This window comes from Adelges cooleyi, unplaced genomic scaffold (genome assembly GCF_023614345.1).
Source record: "Adelges cooleyi isolate 19-005CV unplaced genomic scaffold, UGA_ACOO_1.1 ACOO_flye_CR_arks_rails_tigmint_CR_PRNA_651, whole genome shotgun sequence".
Classification (NCBI taxonomy): Eukaryota; Metazoa; Arthropoda; class Insecta; order Hemiptera; family Adelgidae; genus Adelges; species Adelges cooleyi.
Window position 1 is genome coordinate 6,784,114 of NW_026096352.1, and position 27,874 is coordinate 6,811,987.

General features: G+C 28.9%; 3 protein-coding genes across 11 annotated transcripts; 1 reads left to right on the forward strand and 2 right to left on the reverse strand.

Annotated features, from left to right (window-relative positions):
• Nucleotides 1-520: 520 nt before the first annotated feature.
• LOC126844281 (cyclin-K) lies at nucleotides 521-5,163 on the forward strand. Of its 9 annotated transcripts, none has more exons than XM_050582356.1 (10): nucleotides 551-587; nucleotides 1,008-1,056; nucleotides 1,117-1,166; nucleotides 1,500-1,734; nucleotides 2,114-2,245; nucleotides 2,370-2,475; nucleotides 2,897-2,954; nucleotides 3,020-3,192; nucleotides 3,263-3,424; nucleotides 3,513-5,163. In XM_050582356.1, exons 4-10 carry the CDS (start codon nucleotides 1,516-1,518, stop codon nucleotides 4,631-4,633), a joined length of 1,971 nt encoding a protein of 656 aa, XP_050438313.1. In that variant the 5' UTR covers nucleotides 551-587; nucleotides 1,008-1,056; nucleotides 1,117-1,166; nucleotides 1,500-1,515; the 3' UTR covers nucleotides 4,634-5,163. The 9 variants fall into 9 exon arrangements, with proteins under 9 accessions (XP_050438316.1, XP_050438313.1, XP_050438312.1 ...); XM_050582355.1 differs by lacking the exon at nucleotides 551-587 and adding an exon at nucleotides 594-777 and having other exon boundaries at nucleotides 1,005-1,056; XM_050582354.1 differs by lacking the exon at nucleotides 551-587 and adding an exon at nucleotides 594-777.
• Nucleotides 5,164-11,501: 6,338 nt separating this feature from the next.
• On the reverse strand, nucleotides 11,502-19,062 carry LOC126844661 (solute carrier family 66 member 2). Its single transcript, XM_050583015.1, has 5 exons — nucleotides 18,008-19,062; nucleotides 15,855-16,113; nucleotides 15,524-15,660; nucleotides 15,249-15,465; nucleotides 11,502-14,157 (listed from the first exon to the last, which is right to left on the reverse strand). Exons 2-5 carry the CDS (start codon nucleotides 16,058-16,060, stop codon nucleotides 13,974-13,976), a joined length of 744 nt encoding a protein of 247 aa, XP_050438972.1. The 5' UTR covers nucleotides 16,061-16,113; nucleotides 18,008-19,062; the 3' UTR covers nucleotides 11,502-13,973.
• Nucleotides 19,063-24,156: 5,094 nt separating this feature from the next.
• On the reverse strand, nucleotides 24,157-26,260 carry LOC126844341 (zinc finger protein ZPR1). The gene is made up of 6 exons (XM_050582477.1): nucleotides 25,963-26,260; nucleotides 25,482-25,892; nucleotides 25,142-25,409; nucleotides 24,910-25,070; nucleotides 24,408-24,677; nucleotides 24,157-24,337 (listed from the first exon to the last, which is right to left on the reverse strand). The coding sequence occupies exons 1-6, from the start codon at nucleotides 26,068-26,070 to the stop codon at nucleotides 24,218-24,220; spliced, it is 1,338 nt and encodes a 445-aa protein (XP_050438434.1). The 5' UTR covers nucleotides 26,071-26,260; the 3' UTR covers nucleotides 24,157-24,217.
• Nucleotides 26,261-27,874: the final 1,614 nt, after the last annotated feature.

Sequence of the window (27,874 nt, forward strand, 5' to 3'; positions counted from 1 at the left end):
TTAACATTACTTGGTTAAACTATATGTTTACTACTATTAGTTTTAAACTAATAATAGTAAAATAAATTGTTATATACCGTATACGTTGTTGTACTATTCTACTTAAAAATATATAATTTTGTGCGGGACAGATCTAACGGAAAAAGGAACTAGTTCATGCTTTACAGGCCAATTTTTGAAGAATAACTGCGAAATTTCCATAAACTTAAAAGTTTATAGTATAAAATGTTTGTTATAAGCAATATTTTCCTCTATTTTGTGTTTTTAGGATAATTAACATTTTGTTATGCAGTTTTCTCAATTAAACTGAAAACCGTTGTCTCCAACTAAAAATACTATCAAGAATTGTTTTAAATTATCGTTCGTGAGCTTAAGTCTTGACTAAATAATCAATTTGTTTACCTCCACTAAAATATTACGTACTTCGACCACCAGAGCACGCATTTTTCACCACTCGCACGGCGTCTATAGGTTACATATTGTTTATGTATTATCATCAGCTATTATATTATACTTGAAAAGTGTAAACATTGCTTATCGTTTAAAGCACTATATTATAATTTATAATAGAGCGTATTGATATACAGGTAATATACATAGTTGGATGATGAATAGGGTAATAGTTGTTCATACTTCATAGTTTCTGTTATAAAGTGTAAGAACATTTTGTAAAAGTATAATATCAATTTCATTGTGTGAATCGTGTATAGATATAAGAATATTGCCGGATGAGAGGCGGATAGCGGCTTAATAATTTTGTTTACATTGCGACTGATTGTAAGTGCACGCCGCACGGTGTCCCCACCAATTTTAATTCCATATTTTGTTTTATGTAATATCCATGTACGCGCCAAGTTATTACTGATAACAAGCAATAACAAAATATAAATAATTCTCATGCCGGTCGCCCGCGTTTACCTACACGGAAACAGATTTTTAAACTTACCAACTTTATTCTAGTTCATTAATCCAGTAATTTCAAACCTAATTAAATGTTTTTTAAGTAGATTTTGGCTGCTTATATCACACTTACCTAAATCGGTTTTAACTGGACATGTAAGTCCTAAATTTAATTGTTGTTAAAATCGATATAATATTTAATTTGTGATTATGCAGTTGGATCAAATGCAGAAAGATCAGACTACTATGCTTTTGCCGATTTGGAGGTATGTTTTAAAATATTAGTGTCATGTCTATATGGTTTAAAAATATCGACTTGTAAATTTTAATCAATATTTTTGTTCAATTTGGTATTAATTAAATATCTGCTCACCCATTCCATTGCAAACAATTTTATGACATAATTGCTTGAAAATTCAATTGCCATTCTGTAATTTATTGATTTACATAGTGTATATTATTACTTATGTTGTTTGATAAAATTTTACAATTTAAGCAGGGTTTCTAAAAATATATGCTTAAACCTAATCAATTTGCTGGTTAATGATTATAAATTGAGAATCTTACTGTATTAATTGAATATATTGTACAACAAACAGGCTCTAACAATCCACAATGTCATTTTGGTATTTCGATAAGGACGAATTACTGCAGACTGCTTCGGCTCAAGAAGGCTTGTCAAATGAGCTCGAATATCGATATCGGCAAGAAGGGGCAAGATTTATTATAGATGCTGGAACTAAAATGGATTTAGGATATAATACTATGGCAACTGGTGTTGTATACTTTCATCGATTTTATATGTATCATTCATTTAAGACATTTCCACGCTACGTAAGTCTAACTTACATTTAATTTTGCATTTTTAAAATGTTACAAAATAGACAAAAAAATAAATTTTAAACATAAAATATACAGGAGAGATGGCATTTAACAAAACTCTATATTATACACTTAAAATATTATTTTAGTATAATAAAAGGAACCCTGATTTATAGTTCTTCAATTGTATTATTATTATAGTTCTAATAGTTTATTGTAAAAAAATCATTTTTGTATCATTAAATTTTTTTTAAATGCTATCATACATTTTTCTGATATTTCTAGATTTTTTATTAATTATTATTTCATGTGTTTCTTTTAAAACTGATGTTATCATCATTAATCTATGAAATTATAAGAAAAACATATTTAATCATATTTTTAATTTCAGCTAACAGCTTGTTGTTGTTTGTTTTTGGCTGGTAAGGTTGAAGAAACACCAAAAAAATGTAGGGATATAATAAGAATAGCCAAAATTTTGTTGCCTGCGAATAAATATGCAACCCTTGGAATAGACCCAAAGGTAATTTTTTCAGACAACATAAAAATTAGAATAAATTGTTGATCTTATTCACAAACAGTTAAATAATAGTAATAATTTTTATAATTTTAACTGACTAAAACAATAATTTATTGTTTTGTTTTAGGAAGAAGTAATGGTACTGGAACGAATTTTGCTTCAGACGATTAAATTTGATTTGCAAGTTGATCATCCTTATAAATTTTTACTGAAATATGCAAAATGTTTAAAAGGTTAGCTTTTGGTTTTTGATAAAAAAATGTTTATGACTGTTCCCAAATATACTGGAAGTGCTCTATTTATTTATATTTTAGGCTTCACCATCACATACAAATGTTTCTTATGAAATCCTAATTATTTTGATTTTAAATTTGCAAACTTGCTAAATTAGAATCGGACCATTCTAAGTAGTGCAAATTGAGTTAGGCTTTTGGGTCTAAAATCATCACAAAAAAGCTCTAACTTATGTTAAAAATGTAATATGGGAAAAACTGTATAACTATTTTAAACAAATTATAAAATAACCAGAAAAAAAGTCTAAATTTATAGAAACTCATTGGTTTTATCATATGTGTTGCCTTTATTTTGTGACTAAGTAATGTATGAAAGAGTTATCCATTACTATTGTCATGTTTGATAATTTTGCATTTTTAGGTGACAAAAGTAAACTTACAAAAATGGTTCAAATGGCATGGACGTTTGTGAATGACAGGTTAAATTTAAATTATGAATAACTAGCTGATACAAATGTTTAAAATGAGTATAATAATGTTACAGTTTATGTACTACTCTTTGTCTTCAATGGGAACCAGAAATAATAGCTGTGTCACTGATATACCTTGCGTGTAAACTAAGTAAGTTTGAACTTGATGATTGGCATGGGCGTACGTCTGTTCATTTGCGTTGGTGGGACATGTTTATTCAGGGAATGAATATGAACTTGCTTGAAGGTAATTTATAAAATATAAATTATCATTTAAAGCTATATAGTTTTTACTTTATAGATATATTTTTGTATAGATATTTGTCATCAAGTGCTTGATCTATATTCATCTCCAATTGGGAAATCAGCATTATTGTCGTCTCCTCCACCTCAAGGTGAATTGGTGATACCAAAAAAAATCACACCCCCTCAATCAGTTTATCAGAAATTATTAATTCAGAAAGTGGCTTTTAAGTATAGTGAGTCGAATAGTTTATTTTAAAATTATCAATTTATTATTATTTTTATGTTAATTGTGATTTTTTAAAAACTGTATTTATATTATAGATCTTACCCCTGAACAAGCAATGCAGGTAGTTATGAGCAAACATCTTAAATTATCAACTTCAAAAAATAGTAATGCACCAACAAAATCGATATTACAAGTGTCCCCCGGAACTAGGTCTCAAACAATCTCAGCTATTGAGTCAACGTCTCAAACAATCTCTTCTTCTGAGTCAAAGCCCCATACAATCTCAGCTTCCAAGTCAAAGCTTCATAAAATCTCAGTTTCTGAGTCGAAGCCTCAAACAATCTTAGATACCAAGTCAAAACCTCAAACAGAAATTGCTACTGAGTCTCAAACGATCTCTGCTATTGTGTCAAAATCTCAAACTGTGCAAAAGCCATTTTTACAATCGCATTCCATACCATCCAATTTGCCATTACAAAAGCCATCTCAAAAAATTCATAAGTTACCATCAGTTAGACTATCATTACCTGTAGGGCTGCCACCTCCATTACTATCGCAACCATCTATTTCGTCCACATCAAATCAAATGTTTATATCTTCTCAAAATGTTGCCCCTATACAACCTCAACCTATGCCGCCTCAAACACCGGGAGAATTTGCTTTGTACCAATACTCTTCATTATCTACAAATTCAACACAACAATTTACAAATCCTATGTTTTCATCTAAACCACCAAATATGTTAGCTACTACATCACCACCACGTCACACTCTTGATGCGATGGTTCCACTAAATTTTCAATACATAAGTGAAGCACTTCCACCTAGACCATCTTACAACACAAATCATAATCATAGAGACTACTTTACAGTGCCACCGCCTCGGCTGTATAATGCACATGATATGATAGATAGTGGTTTGCGTCTACTTCATGATGAAAATAGACAAAATTATATTAATAGACGATTGTTGACCCGCGATAATGCATATGATTTGGGACGTTACAGCAGTGATTCTCTTCGTTACAGTCCAGGTGGCCAATATTTGAGTGAACTTGGTCATCATTACAGTAGCAGTGTACCACATCTGGATGCTGCTCATCAACAGTATAGAGGCAGTGTTCCAACTAGTCGTGGTTTCGACAATAGAAATGTTTCTCGTTCTCCTTCATACCAATATAGGCAAGTTCGGAATCATCCATATCAGAAATATTAGCATTTAACTCATAATCATATGTATAGGATTAAAAATGTAATTTGCCATTGAAAGTAATTTAGGCTTTTACTAAAATTATTTAGTCACTTATTGTAGTGTATTTATTTATGCAGTTTCATTGTAGGTATATGTGTAGTACACATTGTGTACATACCTATAAAATAATTCTTCTTTTTCTATTCATTTAAATTAAATAAACTAGATATTTTAAATCAATAATTAGTAAATAAATTAGTTAAATGTTCATATTACTGTTTTGACAACTGCGTGTATTTATCATACAAAACCCTATAGAAGTGGGTACCTAGTATAAGTTAATAATCAGATTCCTTGTAGGTAATACTACCAGCTCAATGTTTTTTTATATTTGTTTGGTTTATAATCTATCCTTAGACAAATAATACATAAAGTCAAACTAATTATTGTTTAATTATATACGATTGTATCAATTATATAATATAGTGTATACCGTGTACTATTATATATTTCTTATTCTAATTATGATTAATGTTTACAGACAAAATGTTTTGTGTTAATAATATGCTTGTATTTACATAATTACATGACTGATATTTTATGTATACCTATAAATACATATTATGGATAATTTTTTATGTGTAATAATCATATTTATTAGGTAGTTTGTTTGTTTGTTTGTTTGTTTTATTTATTTATATAAATGTCAATAACGATTGAGTATAGTTTGTCGTGTCCATAGAATAAAAAATTGTTTTAATTGGTTTTAAATTTTATAAATGTATACTCTTAAAAAGTTATATTGTGTTTTAACCAGGGGTTCGGAACTAATTCCGGAACATGTTCCTTCATGACTCCCTGTTGCAATCGTTCTGGAACAAATACCTGGAACTCGTTCCTCAAGATATTCGTTCCGGAACAAATACCCGGAACTCGTTCCTCGAGATATTCGTTCCGGAGCAAATACCCGGAACTCGTTCCTCAATATATTTGTTCCGGAACAAATACCCGGAACTCGTTCCTCGAGATATTCGTTCCGGAACAAATACTCGGAACTCGTTCCGGAGCAAATACTCGGAACTCGTTCCTTTGATATTTGTTCCAGAACAAATAAAATGTATTTGTTCCTTGTCATTATTAATAATTTATTAATGGAACAAAATGTATTTGTTCTACGTATTATGTGTTTCGTTCAAGTTTATTGACGGTGCACATGTTTATTGTTACTTTAGCCTTTGTGTGTGGTATTTTAGAACAATAGACACATTTCTTTAAGTTAAATGTTAATTAATTTACCAAAAGATTATAGTTAATGCATTTGATGAAACAATTCATTTTATTTTCAGTGTAAATAAATATATATATATATAGTATATACATGGTGAAAGTTAACAGAGTTATTATAATACATTTATACATACTAAGAAAAATGTATGCAACTAATCCATCAAAACCATCAGTCCTTAAACTTGTTAAGTTAAAAAACGCTTAATTTATATTAATTTAATATTTTTTTAGATACATACGGGCTATAATATATGGCTAATTTCCAGTGTAATTTTTTTACATGACATGTACAGAGTGATTCTTTTATCATGAACCACTCAATATCTCATAGGGTTTAATAAGAAATTCAAATATTTTTTTTCATATTGTTGTTATACAATGTGATCTCAATTTTTCACAATTTTTTTGTTTTTACCCCTCCCAACTTGTGATGAAGTTTAAGCTTAGGACAGGAGGAAAGGTGGAGTGTAAGATTATTTTTATCTGCGCACATTTTCCAACCGCACTTACCCTCCCATCCTAACTTTAAAACTCTTATAACTTTTAAAAAAAATATTGTAATCTGGTCATCGACCAGTCAAAATGTTTAGTATATTATTCTCAATTTAAAAAGTTAATAAAATATATACGTTACCGTTTAAGTTTTAAAATTTGCTATCAAAAAAACTTAGTTGAAGGAGAAAATTTGAGATCACATTGTATAAAAACAATATGAAAAAATAAATTTAACTTAAATTAATTAACATTCAACTTAAATAAATGTGTCTATTGTTTCTAAAATACCACACACAAAGGCTAAAGTAACATTAAAAAAGTTTTTCAGCCGAGTCTGCAACCACGAAAGAGCATTTACATGTCTCGTTGAAGTACCGAGATGATAAATAATATTATAAATTAGATTATAAATAATGATATAGTATATTAAGAAGCAGTAACAAGCGCTAATATATTAAAACATCAAGTTTCTGGCTAAAATTGTAGTGTTTATTATCTGGCTTAAAACAATTCATAGAGAAATTGGGCCCTTAAACTGTTTTGAATTTATTATTTAGTTCTAATTTGAACGTACAACAAATCTCTTATCTCCTATATCTTTCCCTATCCCCTACCCGCTATCTCCCATCCCCTATCACTCACTCCCTATCTCTCACCCACTATCTCCTACCCCCTGTAACGGGTTTGTGAAGGTTTTTTTAAAGAACGCTTTTTTCGGTTATGTGCCAGAGCTAATTCCCACCTCCCATCCCTATTCCCACCCTGACCCCTATATCTTACCCCCTATCTCCTACCCCCTTTTTGTAACACTTTTGTAAAGAACGTTTTTTTCGCTTATGTGCCAGAGCTAAGACATGTAAATGCCAAAATGTGCACCTTCAATAAACTCGAACGAAACAACATAATATGTAGAACCAATACATTTTGTTCCATTAATAAATTATTAATAATGACATGGAACAATTACATTTTATTTGTTCCGGAACGAATATCTTGAGGAACGAGTTCCGGGTATTTGTTCCGGAACATAAAAGAGAAATGAGTCAAATAGGAACGAATTCCGAACCCCTGGTTTTAACTTATCTACTAATAGAGTTTTGCATAATAATAGAAAATATTTAAATGTAAAACTACGCTTAAGCTTAAGTTATCTGTTAAGTAATTAAAAAAAATAGAAACATTATTTGGGTATAAATAATGTAGGAACAACAGATCTAACAGACACAATCAAGATGGTCGTATCAAGCTCCAATCATAGTTTTTATATGGCGTCGATTGAAATACCAATAATTTCTAATTATAATAGAATTTACTTAGTGTTAATATGGCTAGCTGAAATTTAATTATATAATAATTCAGGTTTTTTTTTGCATATGACATTAATGTCCGGGAGTAGGCCCGAAGGCCTAGTTCGGACGCCTGCTTGGCATAATTCAAGTTGACAAGTTATATTAAAACTTAAAACAAAGTGGAGAATTTGATTATTTGCAAAGGATTATTTAATGGTACCTATTTACAATTAACGAATATTCGCACACGATTCACCACAACTGTCAACTCTATTCGACCGTTCAGATAGTTGACGTTTAATTTTCGCCACTCAACAGAATGATACAAGGACAGGTCTTAAACATTTTTGGAACCCCTTGATTTTCAGAGCCGCTTTTTTTTTAATTTATAATTTTATTAGGTGTAACCACGATGTAGAGAAGATAAGGTGACACCACTCAACTTCTTATCAGTAAAAATCTGAGGACGAATGCTTCAGGCATTTTGGTAGTTCAGCTTCGCTGTAGAGGCGGCGCTACCATTCGCCCGGAGACCGATATTTTCTATGCAGCTTATGGTCGATAAACGTTTTATTTTATTATTTTTATGTAAACTATTCTTTATTTGGAGTATTTATTATTTTTATTGTCTTATTTAATAATAAGTAATTATTTTGTTAACTTTTTAATTGCAAAAACTGTGTTTTTTAACGGCATTAAAGTAAATATTAGCACTGGAATATAGGTTTCATAATTAATTAAATTAAATTCATTCTGATCTAGTCTTTGTCCAGCAAAGTTATTTATTTTATTATTTTAGCTACTCTACTAATATGAAGTAGTATTCCAATACTAATTAGTCATTAGTATACATGGTCATAATTTCTAGTTCAGAGTAATAGAATAAAACTAGAGTAGAGCAAATATTGCCAATAAATCCAAAAGATCTACATTAGTCAATGAATGTTATTTGTAAAAATTAAGAACAATTTAATGAGAACATTTTATAATTTTATATGCCGCGGTTTATTATGTAGACACAAAATATAAACAATTATTTGTGATGCAAATATCATCTCTTGGAACACAATGTAGAGAATATGTCTCTACTTCGTCCCTAGGCATTGCACGTATGGTTGGGCTTGAATTACACGGTAGTCGGGCTTTCGAAGACACTTAATTGGGGTTTATTAAAGTAATTAATATCCACCTTACACAAGCGATGCTTATTTTTCGGGGATAAATTAAAATAATCGGAAAAAATGTATTTATTGTTATGTACAGTGATGTACTAACAGGGGGGTTCGGGTTCAAACCCCCAAAACTAAAAAAAAAATTGTGTTTTAAGTAATATATTATAAGCGTTCATTATATAATTGTTACAATGTTACTCTCTGAAGTAATTTAGAACTTGAAGTAAATAAATAATAATTTAACAATTATGTTTGAATTATTAAGTGTTAAGAGGAATTGCGGCTACCTAAGTAAGAATTAAAATATCTTCGGAACTATAAGTCCAGAAATTTCGTTATTTCTTGAAATCGTACTATCGAGTTCTTTTTCGAAAATAATATTCCAACTTAATTGATAATAATTAACCATATCCGGTTATGTAATATTATTTTTTTACACCCCCCCCTCCACTCCCAGAGCAAGATTTAATGTACGCCACTGGTTATGTAAAAGCGTGCTAAAGTGTGTTCACTCAAATGGATAAGGCTCCGTTTATTAAGTCAGAGGCATAATTATAAATTTTTCCTAAATAACTCTCCGATCCCTGTTTTAATATACCCTACTTTATAAGTCCCTATAGTTACCATAGAATAAGCTTTATCTTGTAAAAATGTCTAGTTTCACATATGGTTTTATAAGAAACTACATTTTTTTAAAGAAATTTTCGTTATTTTTTATAACAAATTATTCTTAAACCTTCAACAACTATAACCTCAATTTGAAAAAACTTCTCGAGTGCTTAAAATTCGATATAGAGGGGGAAGGGAGGGGTTGAGGACAATTTTTTCTTGTACATAATACGTGTTATTATATTATATATCGTATAGAATAATTTCATATATATTGTTATAAAAGGATAGTCATCGTTCGACTATAAACGTCTTTTGTGGAATATACGAATATTGTGGTTTTTTAAATAATATATAATCTATAGTCCTGTAATAAAATAAAATTACATGTAATATATTTATAATTAGCAATAAAAATGACAGTAACGTATAATAATATGTAAAAAACCCTATTAGCTCCATGAAAAAGTCGGCCTCCGGGCGAATGGTGGCGCTATCTACGTGACAAAATTATACTACCAAAATGCCGTAATTTCTTGACCCACTGATTTGGTTGGAGTGGCATCACCTTATCTTTTCTACATCGTGACCACGATAGCGCATATGTTTTTATTTCTATTAGTTCATATCGTTTTTTTTCAACATTTTTAATTGAAATTTAAGTTACATTTCTTAATTAAGTATAAGGTAATACAGCTACGTTGATATTAGATCTTTTAAAAATATATCAGCTCAGATAATCTATCATGACGTTTATATTATCTATTGAATTATTGAATAGTAATAATACACAAACAGTTTAAGCGGTGTAAAATTCATAACTTTATTGGAATAAAATTACAGCTACAATTATTACTGTAAAAGTATGAAAAAAAAAAAACAATAATAATAGTTATAGTATTTGAAATTTACCTACAATTTTTATTTAAAAACAAATTAACTAAATTTGAGATCACATCACTATCTGAAGCAGCTGTTTATATAAGACCAAATGTATTAATGTAATACTAAAAAAGAAACGCATTAAAAAATTGGAAAAATATATATGTATCAATGCATGTAAAGCACACTGACATCAATAATGTTTTCAGTATTCATACATAATTTTGCCTAGTTGGCAAAATTATATATGGCTAATTTAAAATTAATATCAACCCAGGATATGTTCTAAAGAATAGAAACAAGTATTATATCATTACAAGTAAATTAAAATAATACAATAAATTATATCTACTAACAGTCAATTATAACTATAATGAGCAACACAATCATAATGATAATAGTTAGCTGTAAGTTCTTTAAACATTTTGTGATTAATATAAAATCATGGTAATACTTCATGTATACTACTAAAATTAGATATTATACTTCAAATTTTGCAGAAATAATATTTTAATATTGTTAAAAAAAAACAGATTTATTAGAAAAAATGTTGAAAAACCAATTTGGTATTATTATAAACATTTATTATTGTGTCAAAATGAAAGGCAGTAATAAAATGGTGCGTTTATATTGATTTTAAAAATGCAACTATTAAACACCATAACCTACTCATAAACGTATTTATTGCATATTATCTTTTTTATCTATGTTGAGTTATAATACTATTTTGCATATAAAATGTATTTTCCACAAAAAAACCTCTCAAGAAATATTGGTAAAATAAGTTTGAGCAACTGAAAAATAATAAAGTGCGTAAGTGTTTTAAAATATTTTTCTCTCTTTTAAAATAAAAACTAAAATACATTTTTACAGTGGTTACCAGGTAGATTGACACAGCGGGGCGCAATAACACAATAGCAGTGGTTTTTGGTGTATGATGTTACTTGTACCACATTGATCAGCAAAACAATAATATTGTTATATAGGTACATGCCTAGAATCATCTGACAAAGAGTTAGGCTCTTTAACACAAAAGATTTTTTGTGACAACATTGTTTTAGTTTGGAATACACCTATATACTGATTAAGGCCACCACCGTCCACCATGCCAATCTATCTGGCAACGATTAATAACATATCAAACTTATAACAATTGAGTTACCTTTAACAAACCTAATTTTATTTATATAACTTATATAAATTTAATATCTAGAACGCGTTCAGATTACAAAAGATATGTTTTCTATTAAGCAAATGTAGAATGAATACCACAAAGGTGTGTGTATTACTAGTTCTCACATCACAATAACAAAGCTAACTTAAGTATAGAGTTCACATAACAACAAAAATGTGTGCAGTATCCAACTATGTAAAAACTTATAAGTGAAACAAACTTAAATTAGCTAGTAATTTAATAAATGTTTGTGGCTTTTATAAAGTATATGCCTCAACTTCAAATTATTAAAACACAATATCATGTTAAAACTAATAAAATCGTGGAGTAACTTATTTAGTTATCATTATAATAATGGTTTTGCTAATTAATTAATACACTGTTACGCTTAAAGCATTGATGCAATGAAAAAGAACAAATATTAGACTCAGTTATAAATTAATTACAAATATATTTGAGTGTCTGCAGTTAAAAATTCAATAATAATAAAAGTAATGTGGAAAGTAATGCAGGAAGACGACTTGTACATAGAAAATCATATGATGGCATGGTAGTTATATTATATGATCAATGGTAGTAACACAATTTAATAGTTAAGATAATTGAATTTAGGTAGCATGAGAGTAAATTTAATAAATGGACAGAGACGCCATCTGTTAGATACTAATAATTAAATGACACAGCCAATATGACGAATAAAACAAAATAATAAACAAAAAACAAAATTATTTAAACATTTAGCAAAGCAATAACAATAATAATAATAAAATGTAAAATACAGAAAGCTGTATGTAAAATAACTTTCAAGATCTAATGTCTTTTTAACAAAAATGACATAAATAATAAATATGCTATATTTTGACAGACTGAGCACATAATAATAAAATCACTCGTGTATCATATTAGATATCTACTTTTAAGGCTAAAGGTGAACAAAAACACATTTTATATTAATTCTATTTAAATAAAATAATGTGTTTTAAACAAAACACTCACAATTTTAAATACATTAAATAATGACTCGAAATCTATCACAAATGTTTGACATATAGGTATTTTCTATAATAAATATTAAGGATATGACCATTTTTCTTTTAACACAGTGTTTGTCTAAATAATAGCCAATAAGTATTTATTGTGTTTACAATATATACTCAAACAGGCATTTAAATGTTTATAACTATTGACTTTACAAAACAATAATTTGATGACAGAAATATTATCTAGTAATCATTTACATTAAAATAAAAAATAGTGAAGGATGTCAGGTTAAAATATATGGTCGTAAAAATTGCCAACTTATAAGTTTTTATAATCTTAAGAGATTCCTACTATATAATAGTACATAATATATACTAATACATTTTAAAATGTTAATTAAGTCTATTCTTATTTATGTTTGTGTAAAAAAAAAATATATAAATATAATTTATAAAAATAAATAAATGTTTAACATCTACTCTTTAATAAAATATATAAATCAAAATAAGTATAGTTTTGGCATAATAATTACTCATAGATTTTGTGCGATTTTTAATTTTGGCAAATTTAAAAAGGAAAATAACGTTTTAGATAAAAAAATAGAATTGATAAAAGTGAAAACAAGGCAAATAGGTATAAGCATACATATTTTTCAAAATATGAGAAAGACTAACCAATTTTGGAAGTCAGTTATTAAATATTAGAACATTTACTATAGATTCAAGGACAAAGGGAAGATACTGCAACCTTTATAATTTTTTAAAAGTCAAAGACATATTATATATTTAACTAAAACAAACAAATATAATTTTGTATACAGAATAAAAAAGCGTGAGAATTAAATTTCAACTGCAGTGAGAAAATACCACATAGGAATTCAATAAGTAACAAAAATTAAATAATTAATTAACATATTATCATGTACAATTAATTTTAGAACCAGTAACTATAAAAGTTAGAGACATAAATATGCATTTTAATTAATACATAATACAGGATAAAAAATATTGGTCTAGTTTCTAGGTAACACGTGCTTTTTTTTTTTAAATGTTATTTTAAAAATAAATAAATAATAGAATAATTGTTTCTTTAAGAAAATAAAAGATTTAAAGCAAATGTAATAGGCACAGTAAGGTATATCCCTCTTACAAACATATTTTTTTTTTTTACAAGATAAACAATAAATTGTTTAGAAATAATAACTACTAAACATATATTATGCTATGCTTTTTTTTTTTAATGATAACAGTCTAGAAGAGAAAATAAAGTTTATAGTATTTAATTTAATTAATTAATTCAAATAAGTAATAAAAAGAACACTGAATGCTTAAAACCCTCTAGAAAAGAAAACAAAAAAACTCACTAAAATAAATAATATAAACAATCTAAAATCAGAGTCTAATTTTGATGTTAAAAGATCTAAAATACGATGATAGTAACATAAGTTTATTATTTTATTCAGTTATACACGCACATCAGTCTATTCGAGGAATTTTATAAGGTGGTTCGTTACGATACCAAACTACTTGCCCAAGGATAGTCAGATCGATGAAAACCTGCAGTGTGCCACACATCCAGAATTGTAATGGTGCCTTGCGGCTGACAAAGTAACAAGTTTTGAATGCATCACCAGTAGTCCAAAGTAATACCATCGTAACACTAATAAATAAAATAGTTATATTTTTACCATCAACTAATTCAACAAATTATTTTAGAAGGAAATGCTTAAAAAAAGCAATTCGACCAATTTATAAAATTAACATTTAAAATAAATGTCCACTAATAAAATCCAAAAAGTTCTAAATTTAGGCAGGTTGGTTTATGAGAATCAATCAATTTTTATTTTTAAATAAATATTGATACCAAATAAAAAAAAATGTTATAATTCAATTTATATATGTTATGTAATATTAGAAATTAATCATGAAAAAATTGATTCTCCCATTCAAAATCAAAAAAATCCCAAAAATCCGTACCTCAGAGCAAAAGTGTATTAAGCAAAAAATTACAATTTTCTGATTTTTTGGTTCATCTATATAATTAAAGTTTTGCGCTCTAGTCACTGATTTACCTTATAAGACATTTGGACTCTTAGATGAGTCTATCTAAGTTAATCAATTTAAATTATCTATAGAACTTTAATTAATTAAATAGATAAATAATAGTTATTAATTTATAATTATTAATAAATAATTTTATTTTTATCTTTCTTAAAATATTTAATTTTGTGAATATTACACTTTAGCTCTGGGGTACAGATATTATTAAAATTAAAAATAGTTTCAAGTTTGTATGGAACATTCTTAAAATAAAGTATGATCGATAAACACTGACAAACCAAAAAGTATCATAAACCCTAGAAAGGGTGGAAAGTTTTTCTCTATTCGGAGCAAAGTTTTAGGACTTAGGGTCTGAAAATTAGACGGCTGAAGGTAGATCTAGAGTGCAATAGATTACAAATATAGTTTTATTAAAAATCCGTAGTTTAATTTTATTTATAAAGGAAAAACCCATAAAAAAGGGGCAAATTTCCCTTTGACTGTTGTAAATTTATAGGTTGCTATGTGTGAGTGAATCAACACACTCAATAGATATCTGCAATATCTGCCTTTAGTGGAAGAAGAAGTACTTACATCATCTACAAGTCTACACTGAAACATTATTATGTAATTTACCTGTGACCTTCCCATCCCTAAATATACCCCGACCCCATTGTACTGGCTTTTTAAAATTATTTAAAAGTACCTTACCTCATTCCTTCTGTTGATCGGTTTCTTAAATTTTTTACTAATTGCGGAACGCCCAACATCGCTTCGGTTAAAAGAGCAAGAAATCCAATTATTTCAATAAATATGACATTGTGTAAAAATATGAATGTTATGATACACAGGCAAATACTCATTGCAATTAAAAAATCTATGTATGACTGAAAGTCAGTCCACTGCCAAAAATAGTGCCAATCAAAATCTAGAAGAAAAAAAAGTGTCATTTTTTTTTTGATAGTCTGTCATTAAATAGTTTTTACCTGTAAAATATCTTTCCGGACCTCTGATTAATTGTGTTTTATTGCGTACTTTTACACACAAGTGGATCATAAATAACATCATAATATTCATTACTATACTTTGAAACAGTAATGGAAGTTCATAGCGTTTACCAAACCTAATAATATAAAAATTATATAGCTACCTTTCTACAGATACTAAGATATCCTATGGCTGTTTTTGCTAGTTTGTTTAACATTTAAGTAAAGTTCAAGGTTAGTTGTAGTGTTGTTATACTGAACTGTAATACATTTTTAAGTTAAATTGGCGAGAACAGCCATGTATGTTATTATTAAAATTACTGAAAATTACCAAAAAAGTATTCGCAAAGTATTGGCAACTAAAAGTGCCAAGCAAACATACATAGAGAAACCCTCAGCGTCCTGTTTAATGTAAATTTCTCTATATTGTGGTATGTATGGAACAACACCACCAAACACCATGATCGTTGAACAAAACCAACGTGTTACTTTTCGCATTGTGATGTCTCTCACTTCTTCTACAACAACTGGTTCCATGTTGACAAACTGAAATAAACTTCGGTTTGAAATTTGGTCCGAGGATTTCCATACTAAAAAAAAAAAGTAATAGTCATAAAAATTATTTTTTATTTAATAAATAAATATATATTTAATTAAGTCCTATATTATACTAAGTTAAAGTGATATAGTTATTATAAAATTGCTTTTATTTTGGATAAAGTATTTTTAAAAGTGATAAAGCCTACTAAATGAGAACAATTATTAAAAAAAAATGTACCAACATTATTTAATTAAAAGTAGTATAAAGAATATTATATTAATATTTTTAAAGTTTAAATTAAGTACTTGTATCTACTTTTTTAATACACCAGTGCGTAGAAAGGGTTTGACGGGTCTAGCAGTGCTTGAGTCCTGTCGAGATGCACAAATCATTGCCTTTCTTATTTGGGACAAGTATACAAAGTATTCATTGTAAACATATATATCACAACAAATATGAATGTTATCATTATCTAGGAAACACAAATATAATAGTTGTATAACTCTCAAGGGGGCTCAAGGACTTCTGACAACTATTGTATAAATTATTTTTCATTATGTTTTCTCAATCTAAGAACACGGATGCGGTATGGTTATTATTGCAATAGCTGAGTACAGTGTGACTGGTTACTTAGTAGCTACTACAGTTTATAAATGATAAAGTAGTCATAATTTGTAAATTTAAATGAAGTTTTTTTTTTTTTTTTAAATTAAAAGACTTAACAACTCAGTCTGTTGTAAGTGCTGAAGATGACAACATTGTTTTCAGCAACAATACGTATTCACAAAGTGTATTATTTTTATAGTTTAGGGTTTAAATATTTATTTAATTACTATTTAATAGTTATATGATATTTCATATAACTATAAGTTGCTTAACATTTTTTCTAGATTAAAACCCCTGTTTTTTTTCTTTAAATATAAATTGAATAATCTTTATGGAGGCGTGGATCTAGAGGAATAAAAGCGCCTACCTCTTTTCTTTTAGCCATATTATTAGGGATGGGCCGTTACCACTTTTCACCGATACACAATATTCCTGCTAAAACTGATATTACGTATAACCTACCATTGATTATTATTTATAATTTTGAACTTTATTTATTAGTTTAAACTCAATGATACTAGCATTAACATAGTATGGAATCTTTTTTGCAAATACAATAATGATAATGTAGTTATATAACTAAATATTTAATGATAAGTATACAATTTTCTAATTACGTCTTGTTAGTCTTTAATAATTCCAAAATTAATTTTCAGTTTAAACTTTAAACAATCAATATTCCTTTAAACAAATTAACCATATAGGTTCAAAATATATATGTATCCTTTTGAGGCAAATACAATTTAAAAATAAATTAAATTATTTTAACAATTAACAAACCTTGTAAAATATACCACCCATGTGAATTTTTGAATGCATTTTTTTAATATGTATATGTTTTCTTTTTTTTAGTATAGGTTCAAATATCAGTTTTTAAAAAAACTGATAACAATAATAACAGCAGATATTGAGTATCGGACCACCCCTACCTATACATAGTACTCTATCAAACTACATTTTTTTTTGCTTTTGATTAACATGGACAGTTTTAATTATTTATTAAAAAAATTCTAGCCTAAAAACTAATACAAATGTCTACAATTTAAAAAAAAACATACATAAAGCTGAAATGTGACTATAAAAATCTCTTTATTAATATTTGATTATTTTTTATCAAGTTTTTATAGATTTTCTAGTGGCGAACTGACAACCCATCCCAGATAACAAATTCATCTAGAAATCATCTCATGATAGTCCTTCAAGGCTTGTTAAGCTACAGGATGATGATATTATATTAAAATGATTTTATGTTAGCTACTCAAACACTACGCTAGACAGTCAATATTGCATATTTAGTAAACAGTAGGTATTCTTTTGATAATAATTATAAATCTTACCTATCACTCAAATCTCCATACCGTAGTTAGATTTTGTCGATATAACATGGCTGGTTTTATATGAGGATCGGACAGTGAATTTTTGACTAGTATGTCGAGTCCTCGGATAGTCGGATCACCGACTGTCTATCAATGGAGTTTGGCAGACCCGGGTCAGTAGATGTTGCAAACAGTTTCAACTGGTATTCTGGTGTTTGGATAGCAGTACATTTGCGGGATTTGATAGATGGTCGTCGTTTGATGGACTTAACTCAAAGTGAAATCTCCAATGTTATAGTTTTACCAGTGTACTGTAATTCACTGTTAATTAAACGCACCGAAGACTAGGCGGGACCGTTCAGATATAATGTTGTTGTTGTTAATTATGAGAAATCGAACGCCAGAAAATAGTTTATGTGAAAAAGAAACACTGAACATTAAACAACGGATAACCCTTTAGCCAAAATCAAGGGAAGAATGAAGTGTTCCCGAAACCGACGTTATCGCGACGGTGGCGGCTGCGGCAAATGAACAATTCACAGGGAGGAAAAAGTAAAAACCGATTGTACTTTGTAGGGACACGCCACGTCGGTCGCCGAGTAAACAATGTCCATGCGTCAATACTACACGTCTAATTCCTATGAAAACTCCATTAACGTTCTATACCTATATAATATAGTGTACTGTGTATTATAATAATAATTTTGATTAAGTCAAAAATCAATAATACGATTATATTTGGTAAAAATGAATTGTATTAAATTACACAATGTGATAACAGATGCTGATTGTGAGAACGTGCAAAAACCGATATCACGTTTTTCTCCTAAAAGTTAAAACGTTCACCCAGTTTATAACGATAACATTAATTAATAATATAAATTATTTGATTTATTTATCGTTCAGGCCCGTCTCCGGATTACGTCGATAAGTAATACAAATTGATTTGACTATAGTAGTATTCGAGGTGACCAAAGGTTAAACTCGGAATTCAATACCTACAACTTAGATATTGGCGTATAACTTTACACAGACACTCAATGCACATACAACTTACAAGACGACACAGGATAAAGTATTATAGTACACTTGCACAATATAGTAATAATAATAAATCTACTCGATTCTATTATTGTGTATATACATACAAGGGAGGGGGTTACGCCGTGACCTTTTCGTCGGCCTTTTTGGGTGTGACCCTTTGGATATTGCACTTAAAGTAGGTGGTACCTAAACCACCGCGTGTTGAAAATAATTATAAATACCTAGGTAATAATAATAATAATAATAATATTTTAAGTATCGATCGTCTATTGCAGGACGTCAACGAGTTTATGAGTATAAACCTTTTAATAACATAATATAATTAATAATTACTAATTAATAGCATACATAAAATCCACAAGGTCGCAGCATTAATGTACACATTTTTTAACGCGCGTGAAAAATAACAAAGCATAAGTATAATAATAATTAATAATTGGTATTGCGTACTTCAACGTAGGTAAATATGCGAGTAAAAAATGATTTATGTATAGACAGTGCCAACATAATGCTGTCTTTTACTGTTTTCCATACAACACTATATTATAATTTTGTAATTTAGTTTATTTGAACACATGTATAATCATTTCACGACGTTCTACAGCGACATAAATATCGTAATATATGTACAGCTATGTGTTTTACAAATTACACGTGTTATTTTATTTTTCAGCCATTCATTTCACGTTGTAAAAAATATCAGCAGTTATTGAATCGAATGTTTACAGTTAAAGTCAAACATAATTATTGTACTTTTTTGCGATGTTAATGACTCACTTTTAGCAAATTCAAATATTTTTTGTCATACAACATGCTCGTGACCTTCTGCTATAGAAAAACGAATTAAACAAGGCCTCTCTTTAAATATATACTAGGTATATATTGTATTTTTAAACATAGTTTTTTCAAAATCACCTACAGAAGCGCAATTAAGGGCTAAGCCCCCCGAAAATATGCATAGTCCTCACAAAATTCACGCAGAGATTTAATTCTTGATTCCAAACTAAAATAAATAACTAGAAAATTATATCATATTAATGGTACGAAAAATAAAATTGTGAATAAAAAAATTGTTACGAGGGCTTTAGCCCCTTAAATTTTTTACCCTAATTCCGTCTATGATCATCACCTACCTTAGGAAATCTATGTTTCTTGAAAAATAATATTAAAACCCTCTATTTGATGAGTCACAATTAGTGTTAAAAATGTCAAACAAACAAAGGTCTCATGATAGACCAAAAGAAGTTGGAAAATCAAATTTTCGGAAAAATTGGAAGTCAGGCCGACGATTGCGTGGTTTGACTCAGAATACCCCATATCTATATATCCGGAGTACAAACGGATGTATTTTGGTTGTTATCACATGTGTAGTATGGGAAGGGGGCACAACCCTATGGGTCTATTATAAGAAAATGTATAGAGGAATAATAACCCTTAGATCATTGGTTTCGCGCTACGCCTATTTAAATAAATACCCGGGTACATGAGTTTTCAAAACCGTACGTCTGTACCTCTAAGTATAATAAGAAAATACAAATTTTATAAAGCTGAAAACTAAATTTGAAAACCCTCCCTAATAGAAGTATCTAGGTTCGGACAAGACGCACGTAGACGCATAGACGCGCCTTGGTCAGCCGTCAAAGAATGATAGTGATTAGTAAAGATAATATTTGATGCTCATCACTCTGTCACCGTAAAAATGTTGAGGCACAATAATATGTAAGGTGCGAGCAACATTTGAGCCCCGAACTCCCCTCACCAAAGCAAAAAAAATAAAATAATAATAAAAGATCTTTATTGAGATGATATCATTTTTTTTGTCGGGTGCTCTTAAATCGAAGTAGAGGTCTTTTGCAATTTGGATCGTCCCTAATAAGCTCTCTCCATAATATGCTTCGTCTATAACACGATCTGAGGTCACTAATTATCAAATTGAGTTTTCTAACTCAAAAAGTTAAAAATTTAAAAGTCCAGCAAAATCTGACTATCATAATTCTCGACTTTAAACGTTAAATATTAAAATTTTAAAAAATGTTTATTTAAAGAGACGCAATAGGATGGTCAAATGTATTTAGTCATAAAACCAATTTTAATACTATTGAGTCCTAGCACAACTCATTCAGAATCGTTGAGCACGAATTTATATAATCAAACGTAGTTTTTAAATTTCAGTATATAACGAAGACTGAACGAATCATTCATTTGTTCGTGGGAAACTATTAATAAAATGAAAGATGTCAAAATTCGAGGAGAGCGAACATTTTTCTTATGCTTACCTTAATTTTAAATATCTTTTTTGTATGACAATAAAATACGTATAGGGTGAAGAAAGGTATTGTTAAAACACAGTTATTTTAACAATCAGTGTGATTTTCAAGACAATTTTCTAATAGGGAATTACGCGATACGATCAACAAACTATATCACGACATTACTTATGCCACGATAATACCTTCCTTCACCCTACCTTGAAATTTTTACAACAATATGTGATTTATACACAGTGCTGAAATTAGAAAAATAAAAGTAGTGGGACGTTTTTACATTAGGAAAAAGAACGTACCCGCAATTTTTTGTTACTCCTAAAAAAACCACCACTTGTAAAAAATTGTTGGGTACTCAGCCCCCCTCCCAATTCAAGCACTGTTTGTATAATGATTTTATTTTATATTATTCGACGTGTTATTTATTTTTTTCTAATGTAAAGCCCTCCGTTTATATCTACATATGTTTTTTTTCATCTACATGTTGAAGCAGACTGAAAATAACTCGCTCAATTTTGGTTTTAGAGTAAAAACACCCATTATAAAATTAAAAGAGAACAATATTCCGGAGGGCAAGACGGTGCGTTTTTTTCATTATTCCAAGTATACAATTCAATACATAGTTTTTAAATAACGACTATTTTAACATTTTTAAATGACTGTAACTTCTCAAAAAAATAAATTTTTTAAAAAAAACGTACCGTCTTGCCCTCCGGAATATTTTTCTCTTTTAATTTTTATAATAAATGCTTTTACTCTAAAACCAAAATTAAGCGAGTTATTTTCAGTTGGCGTAAACATGTTTTAACCACTGAAATCACCGGTGCGACGCCCTCTTTAAGTAGCAGCATAATAAAGTTGGCGAGTAGGCGACCGGGTCACGGACGGTAGAGAGCGCCAGACATGAAAAACCATTATTTAACAAAACCACCGCCCAAAGCTTGATTTTTCCATTTCCTAGCTCAGCTTTTATTAATTGTAACCCCCACCATTTGACCTACAAAAATTCTACTTTTGAGAAATGTTGGAAAAACACTACTACTAAACAATAATAAAACGTCAGACGACCAATGACACAAAAACTCAGCCTGACCAATCAATCATTATTGTTATAGTCATTATAATTAAATATTGTATATTATACACTGATATACAAGTATAAATTATATTATTGTTAGCGGTTTGAGCTCATATAGAAATGCGGGACACATTTTATTGGGAGCATTAAAAGTATGTTTTCTCATGGCTATATTAAGTTCTTGTGAGTAAGGACCCGTATTGATAATAATGAACAGTAGACTGTAGATTGAACTCAACCAGTGTCTGACGTAGCAACTAGCAATCACTATCACCAGAATCACTCTTCGAGCGTCACAGTATTATATTATAATAAGGTGTCCGTTATTTTAAACTTAGTAACAAATTTTTTTATTTCACATAATTTTTCGGTTTGGTATGCTGAATTTCATAGCTGTACCACAATATCGACCCGTGCTGAAATCGATTTAAAGTTTTACGTTTAAATAACGTCGGAATTTTAATAAGATGTAGTTATTATTGTTTTTCAGGTATATAAAAAAATTCCAAAAATTCTAAATAATCGTGTTTTACCATAAAAATACTTTAATTATATTTTTAATTACAACACAGGAGATCGATTTAACATAGAACATTCGTAATAACAATTTTATAGTATTTATTTTTGACATTTTTATTTATGTTATTTTAAAATAATAGAAAATTTCTAAATGTTTACCTTTTTTCCAGAGCACTATCAACTTTTGAAATTTAAATGGTAGGTAACATACATATTTAACTAACTTTTTAAATTAAGAATAACGTACTAAAAAATGGTGACTGGTCGATAACCAGTTTTGGATAGCTAATTACGTTTTAAGTTTAAACTTTAGGACGAGTAGTGGTAAAGGCTTCACTAAGGGGTGCTAAGGCTTTAGCAATCCCAGACCCAAAATTAGCACCCCCCCCCCCCAAATTCAAACCCTAATCCTTGATTTGTATGCATACAATTTTAATAAAGTGACATCTTTGTTTACAAATATTTTATTTTACATCTAATGATTATATATACATAATTTTAGCACTCCCTAAAATATAGATCTAGTTGCGCCTATGGGTAGTGAAGTACGGTTTATTAATATGCACAAATAAAAATCTACTAAACCCCACCCTTCTTCCCGATTTAAAATTTTAACTCTAATAACTTTTTAAAGTTATAATGCTTAATATATTATGTAGTAAAATGAGTAATAAATTTAAAAATCTACATTTTCTAAATAGATACTAAATTAACCCTCATGGAACATTGACACCCTGTATAGATTTAATCACATCCTTATCATTAATTATTTTATGTTTACTTATAATTATCAACATTTTCCTCAGATTTATATTAACAATAAAATAAATAAATTATCTTTTTAAATATTAATAAAACTATATAATTATTTGTATACTTTTTATTTAAGATTATGATTAAAGGTTAATTAAAAGTCAACAATATTAAAAGTCCAGTGATATATAAAATGGTTATATAAAAATACGCTAGTATATTTATAACAACGCGGTTTTCACTCACAATTACATAATTTCCATATTTCCTTTTTTGGGAGACATAAATAAATGTAAAACTATCCCCTATATTACAGCCTTATATGCGATTTTTATCGTCACACTGAAACATTTTCCAAACATAAATACCCAATTCAATGTAGGTAAATATAACTAAATCAAACATTATTGTTAATTTGAAAAACTTAACATCAATTACTGAAAGTGAAATAATAGGGATAAAATTTGTTTTATGCAAGTCTAGGGTCTAGATAATTTTATGTTCTAACAAAATATTTTTATAATAATCTATATATTTTATTCTTCAATAATTATTGTTATTACATAAGTACAATTATTTTTCCCCATATCCATCTACCTTCATATCATTTAATCCAAGTTCTTCATTTTGCTCTTCAGTTCTATCGAATTTTGTGATAGTCAGCTTTGGATCCAAAGTCGGAGGTGTTAGACTCTTAAAAAAAATTATTTTTAATAATTACTTTATGTTCAACAATTAAAATTAAAGTTTAAAAGTGACCAACCTGAACATAACTATTTCCAGCTGGATCTCTGAGTAATATGTCTACAGGCATTTCACATTTTTTAATTTTTTCTAATTTGTCTAAAAAAACTTCTGTGTTTAAAGCTACTTCCCCAGTCTGACTATCACCTTTATAGAAAGTAGAAGCCGTCTTACTCAATTGGTCTTGTAAAGAAGTTAGTAGTCCTTCAATAGTAGTAAAGCGGCCACTTAATGATAGTGCACCAGCTTCAAACTCCAAATCTGGAATTAGAAGATCGCAAGTTTCTGACTGGAATAGAGAACCAATAAAATATTACAAATAATATAGATGTTAAGATAAATATAATTAGTAAGAAATAAGAGATAATAACAATATAACTATTGGAATATTATAGTACGGCCAGCAAAAAATATGCCGCGATCGTTCACTCGTTTTGAACCCCTCAATAAGGAAAAATCGGCCGCTAGTTGAGTGACTATTGCGGCTTACTTTTCGATGGCCAAACTATTTGCAATATTACCTTAAGAATATCCCGGTTTAAATCTTCTGGGGCTGTAACTTTAACCTTGATTAAAACACCTTGATCTTCTATACCACCACCAGGTTTTACTTCATTAGTTCTATAGCCACATTGGTCGCAATTTGTTGCCATTATTACAACTTGTTTAAAATATGGAATGTCTTAAATTTTCACATAGAAACATAAGTTAATTTAATTTATAAAACATCTTTGAATCTATGAATAAAGGTACCTGTTACTTTCATATTTGTATCACACATCTGCGTACAATTTGGGCACGGGCCGTTAAATTGTACAACCTCATCGTTAATATTATTGACAGCCTCATCATTAAAACTACCCAATGGTTTAATCATAGAATCTTGAGTATTTTCTGCAGCTAAGCCAATCATTGTGTTTTGTTCATTATTGCGAGTAAAGGCGATCGAATGCATTCTAGGATCAGCTTGAGGTGCATTTGGATTTGAAATAAACAAGTTACCAGTAGCATCTTCAAAACTCTAAATAATTATAATTGATAAATTATATTAAGAAAATATAAATACTTAAACAAATAACCATTAGCTCATTACCATTATAACAGGTTTGTTAAGACTTTTAATACTATTCAAACCATTAATAACTTCATCAATCTTTGAAGCAAATTCAGCATTTGTTTCAAACAGCTGATCTTTTTGATGGCTTAAATTTACAACTGTCTTGTCTATAACACCTTCAACAGTAGTAACTTGTGCTTTTTGTGACATTGATGGGATTTCAAATTCTAGTTGAGGCACCCGTACACATGTATAGTCTGTGGTAATCACATACCTATCCAAATCAGCTTTTTCCTCTACGCTCAAAGTTAAACGTACACCTTGAGGTTTGATCTCAATAGCTGGGTCCAGTTGATTGTTTTTATAGCCACAGTGAGGGCACTCAAATGAAGATATTACCAATTCCTTATAGAATGGTATGCGTGTCAGTAACAATCTTGTAATTCCCTTTAAAAAAAATACACACAAAAATAAAGGTACAACTGATCAAACAAAAAATCAATTTGAAAGTACTTACATTTTTTCCACACTCAAAACACAAGCTCTCAATTACATTAACTTCTAATCGGTCAACGTCCAAGTCCTGAAATGGACTTTCAGAGTTACCAGTTTCACTTTCAGTCATTTTATTAATAATTTGTTAACGAAATTCAACGTGTATCGTTGTAAATTGTATTTTCGTATACGTTACTTCTTAGGTACTGGGTAGAAATTAGAATCAAGAATGAGAAAATAAAAGAGAAGGAAATCACGAGTGTGATAAAAGATCACCACCCGGTGCCTACGATTATAGATAGAATGGTTACGCCGTATGCGTAATGCGACGGCCAATGCAGCAGCTTACGGCGGCAAAGGTTCTTATCAAAATTACGAAGCAGGTCAAATCGTCGCCCGACAAAACGCCGCCGAAAATGGACAAAACGTCGCCCGACAAATCACCGCCCAAAAAAACCGCCTCTCAGTCACGCCAACATTGACAATTTTCGTATACAATACAAGATTATTAATTGTGTTGGTTGTGCGGCCAGCATCCTTAGATCTATAAATTTCTTTATAGCCTATAGGTCTATGCCAGCATCACATATTATTAAGGAATACTATTTAGTAATGATCCATCTCATTTGACTGTACTGATTTTAAAATATTAATGATTAAATTTAATGACGATAGTGGAAACTATTAAGTTAATATAATGTTAATTCAACAATCAACATTATAAAATCTAAGTATAATTGTATTTGTTCAACTATACAATATTACATTTTTTAGATACCTAAATTTTAAAAACTAAATTGATAGAATTATTTGTCATATGATTTTTTTTATTATGGACCACTGAATATCTCACTGAGTAGGTATAGTGAGTTTATTTAATAATTGGACTTTTTTTTTATAGTGTTTTTATTTAATGTGATCTCAATTTCCACAAATGTCAAATTTTCATGTACCCAGAGACGTATTTAGGAATTTTGCGCCCCAGGTAAGAAAAATAAACACCCCCTTCCCAACCTATATTTCTTATCAATAGGTGTATTTGAAAAAAAAAACACATGATAGTGAAACCAATGCATTCTTCGCTAAACTCATAATCTGAAAGGTATATTAGGTATACATAAAAAAAACGTTTTTAAAAACATGCTTTTCTAAAAAAAAAAAAAATAGTAAAAAGTGAACTAAAAAGTAAAAAAAATTTTATTACAAGATCAATTTACCAATCAATTGTAGCATATTTTATTTAAAATGTCAATTACTTTGAAAACAATCGAAAATAAATTTTTGACTAAAAAGAAAAGCGTGGGCCTTATTCAACAAAGGTCCAAATTTATTGAGTTAAGTATTAAGAAATGTATGTATCACACACTAATATTAAACCAAATTTAAATTACAAAAAAAACTTACAATATAAAACATTATCTGATAAATTTATTAGGGACTTTGTTGAATAGGGCACATGCTTTTCTTTTTAGTCAAAAATTAATTTTCGGTTGTTTTCAAAGTAATTGACTCTTTAAATAAAATATGCTACAATTGGTTGGTAAATTGTTCTTGTAATAAAATTATTTTTTACTTTTTAGTTCACTAAATGTTTTTAAAAAAATTTTTTTTTAAATTATTTATTTTATTTTTTTACTTTTTAGTCCTATTTAAAGTATAATTGCTGAATAGATTACTAAATTAATTTTGGAAGATTTGGAAAAAAATGAAATTTTAGTGAAATGACCCCCACATTTGACCCTGTGTAGGGCGACCTGGATGTCCGAGTCCCAATATGATTACAGAATATTGTATTGTCATCTAATACGAGTGTCTGTGCCAAGTTTCAGCCCTATACGACATCGGGAAGTGGGTTAAATTAATTTTGCATGATTTGAAAAAAAACCGTACAAACGTACGTACGTACGTGTTAGCGAGCTAAAGAAAAGCATGCA

Excerpts from the sequence above, each read along its gene's own strand:
- LOC126844281 (XM_050582359.1), top strand. The coding sequence starts at position 1,516 with ATGTCATTTTGGTATTTCGATAAGGACGAATTACTGCAGACTGCTTCG. Across the intron at positions 1,735-2,113 it reads TTAAGACATTTCCACGCTAC|CTAACAGCTTGTTGTTGTTT; the intron begins GTAAGTCTAACT and ends TTTTAATTTCAG. Across the intron at positions 2,246-2,369 it reads CCCTTGGAATAGACCCAAAG|GAAGAAGTAATGGTACTGGA; the intron begins GTAATTTTTTCA and ends GTTTTGTTTTAG.
- LOC126844661 (XM_050583015.1), bottom strand. The coding sequence starts at position 16,060 with ATGGAACCAGTTGTTGTAGAAGAAGTGAGAGACATCACAATGCGAAAA. Across the intron at positions 15,661-15,854 it reads ACTTTGCGAATACTTTTTTG|GTTTGGTAAACGCTATGAAC; the intron begins GTAATTTTCAGT and ends TTATATTATTAG. Across the intron at positions 15,466-15,523 it reads TCCGGAAAGATATTTTACAG|ATTTTGATTGGCACTATTTT; the intron begins GTAAAAACTATT and ends TTTTTCTTCTAG.
- LOC126844341 (XM_050582477.1), bottom strand. The coding sequence starts at position 26,070 with ATGACTGAAAGTGAAACTGGTAACTCTGAAAGTCCATTTCAGGACTTG. Across the intron at positions 25,893-25,962 it reads GTTTTGAGTGTGGAAAAAAT|GGAATTACAAGATTGTTACT; the intron begins GTAAGTACTTTC and ends TTTTTTTTAAAG. Across the intron at positions 25,410-25,481 it reads TTAACAAACCTGTTATAATG|AGTTTTGAAGATGCTACTGG; the intron begins GTAATGAGCTAA and ends ATAATTATTTAG.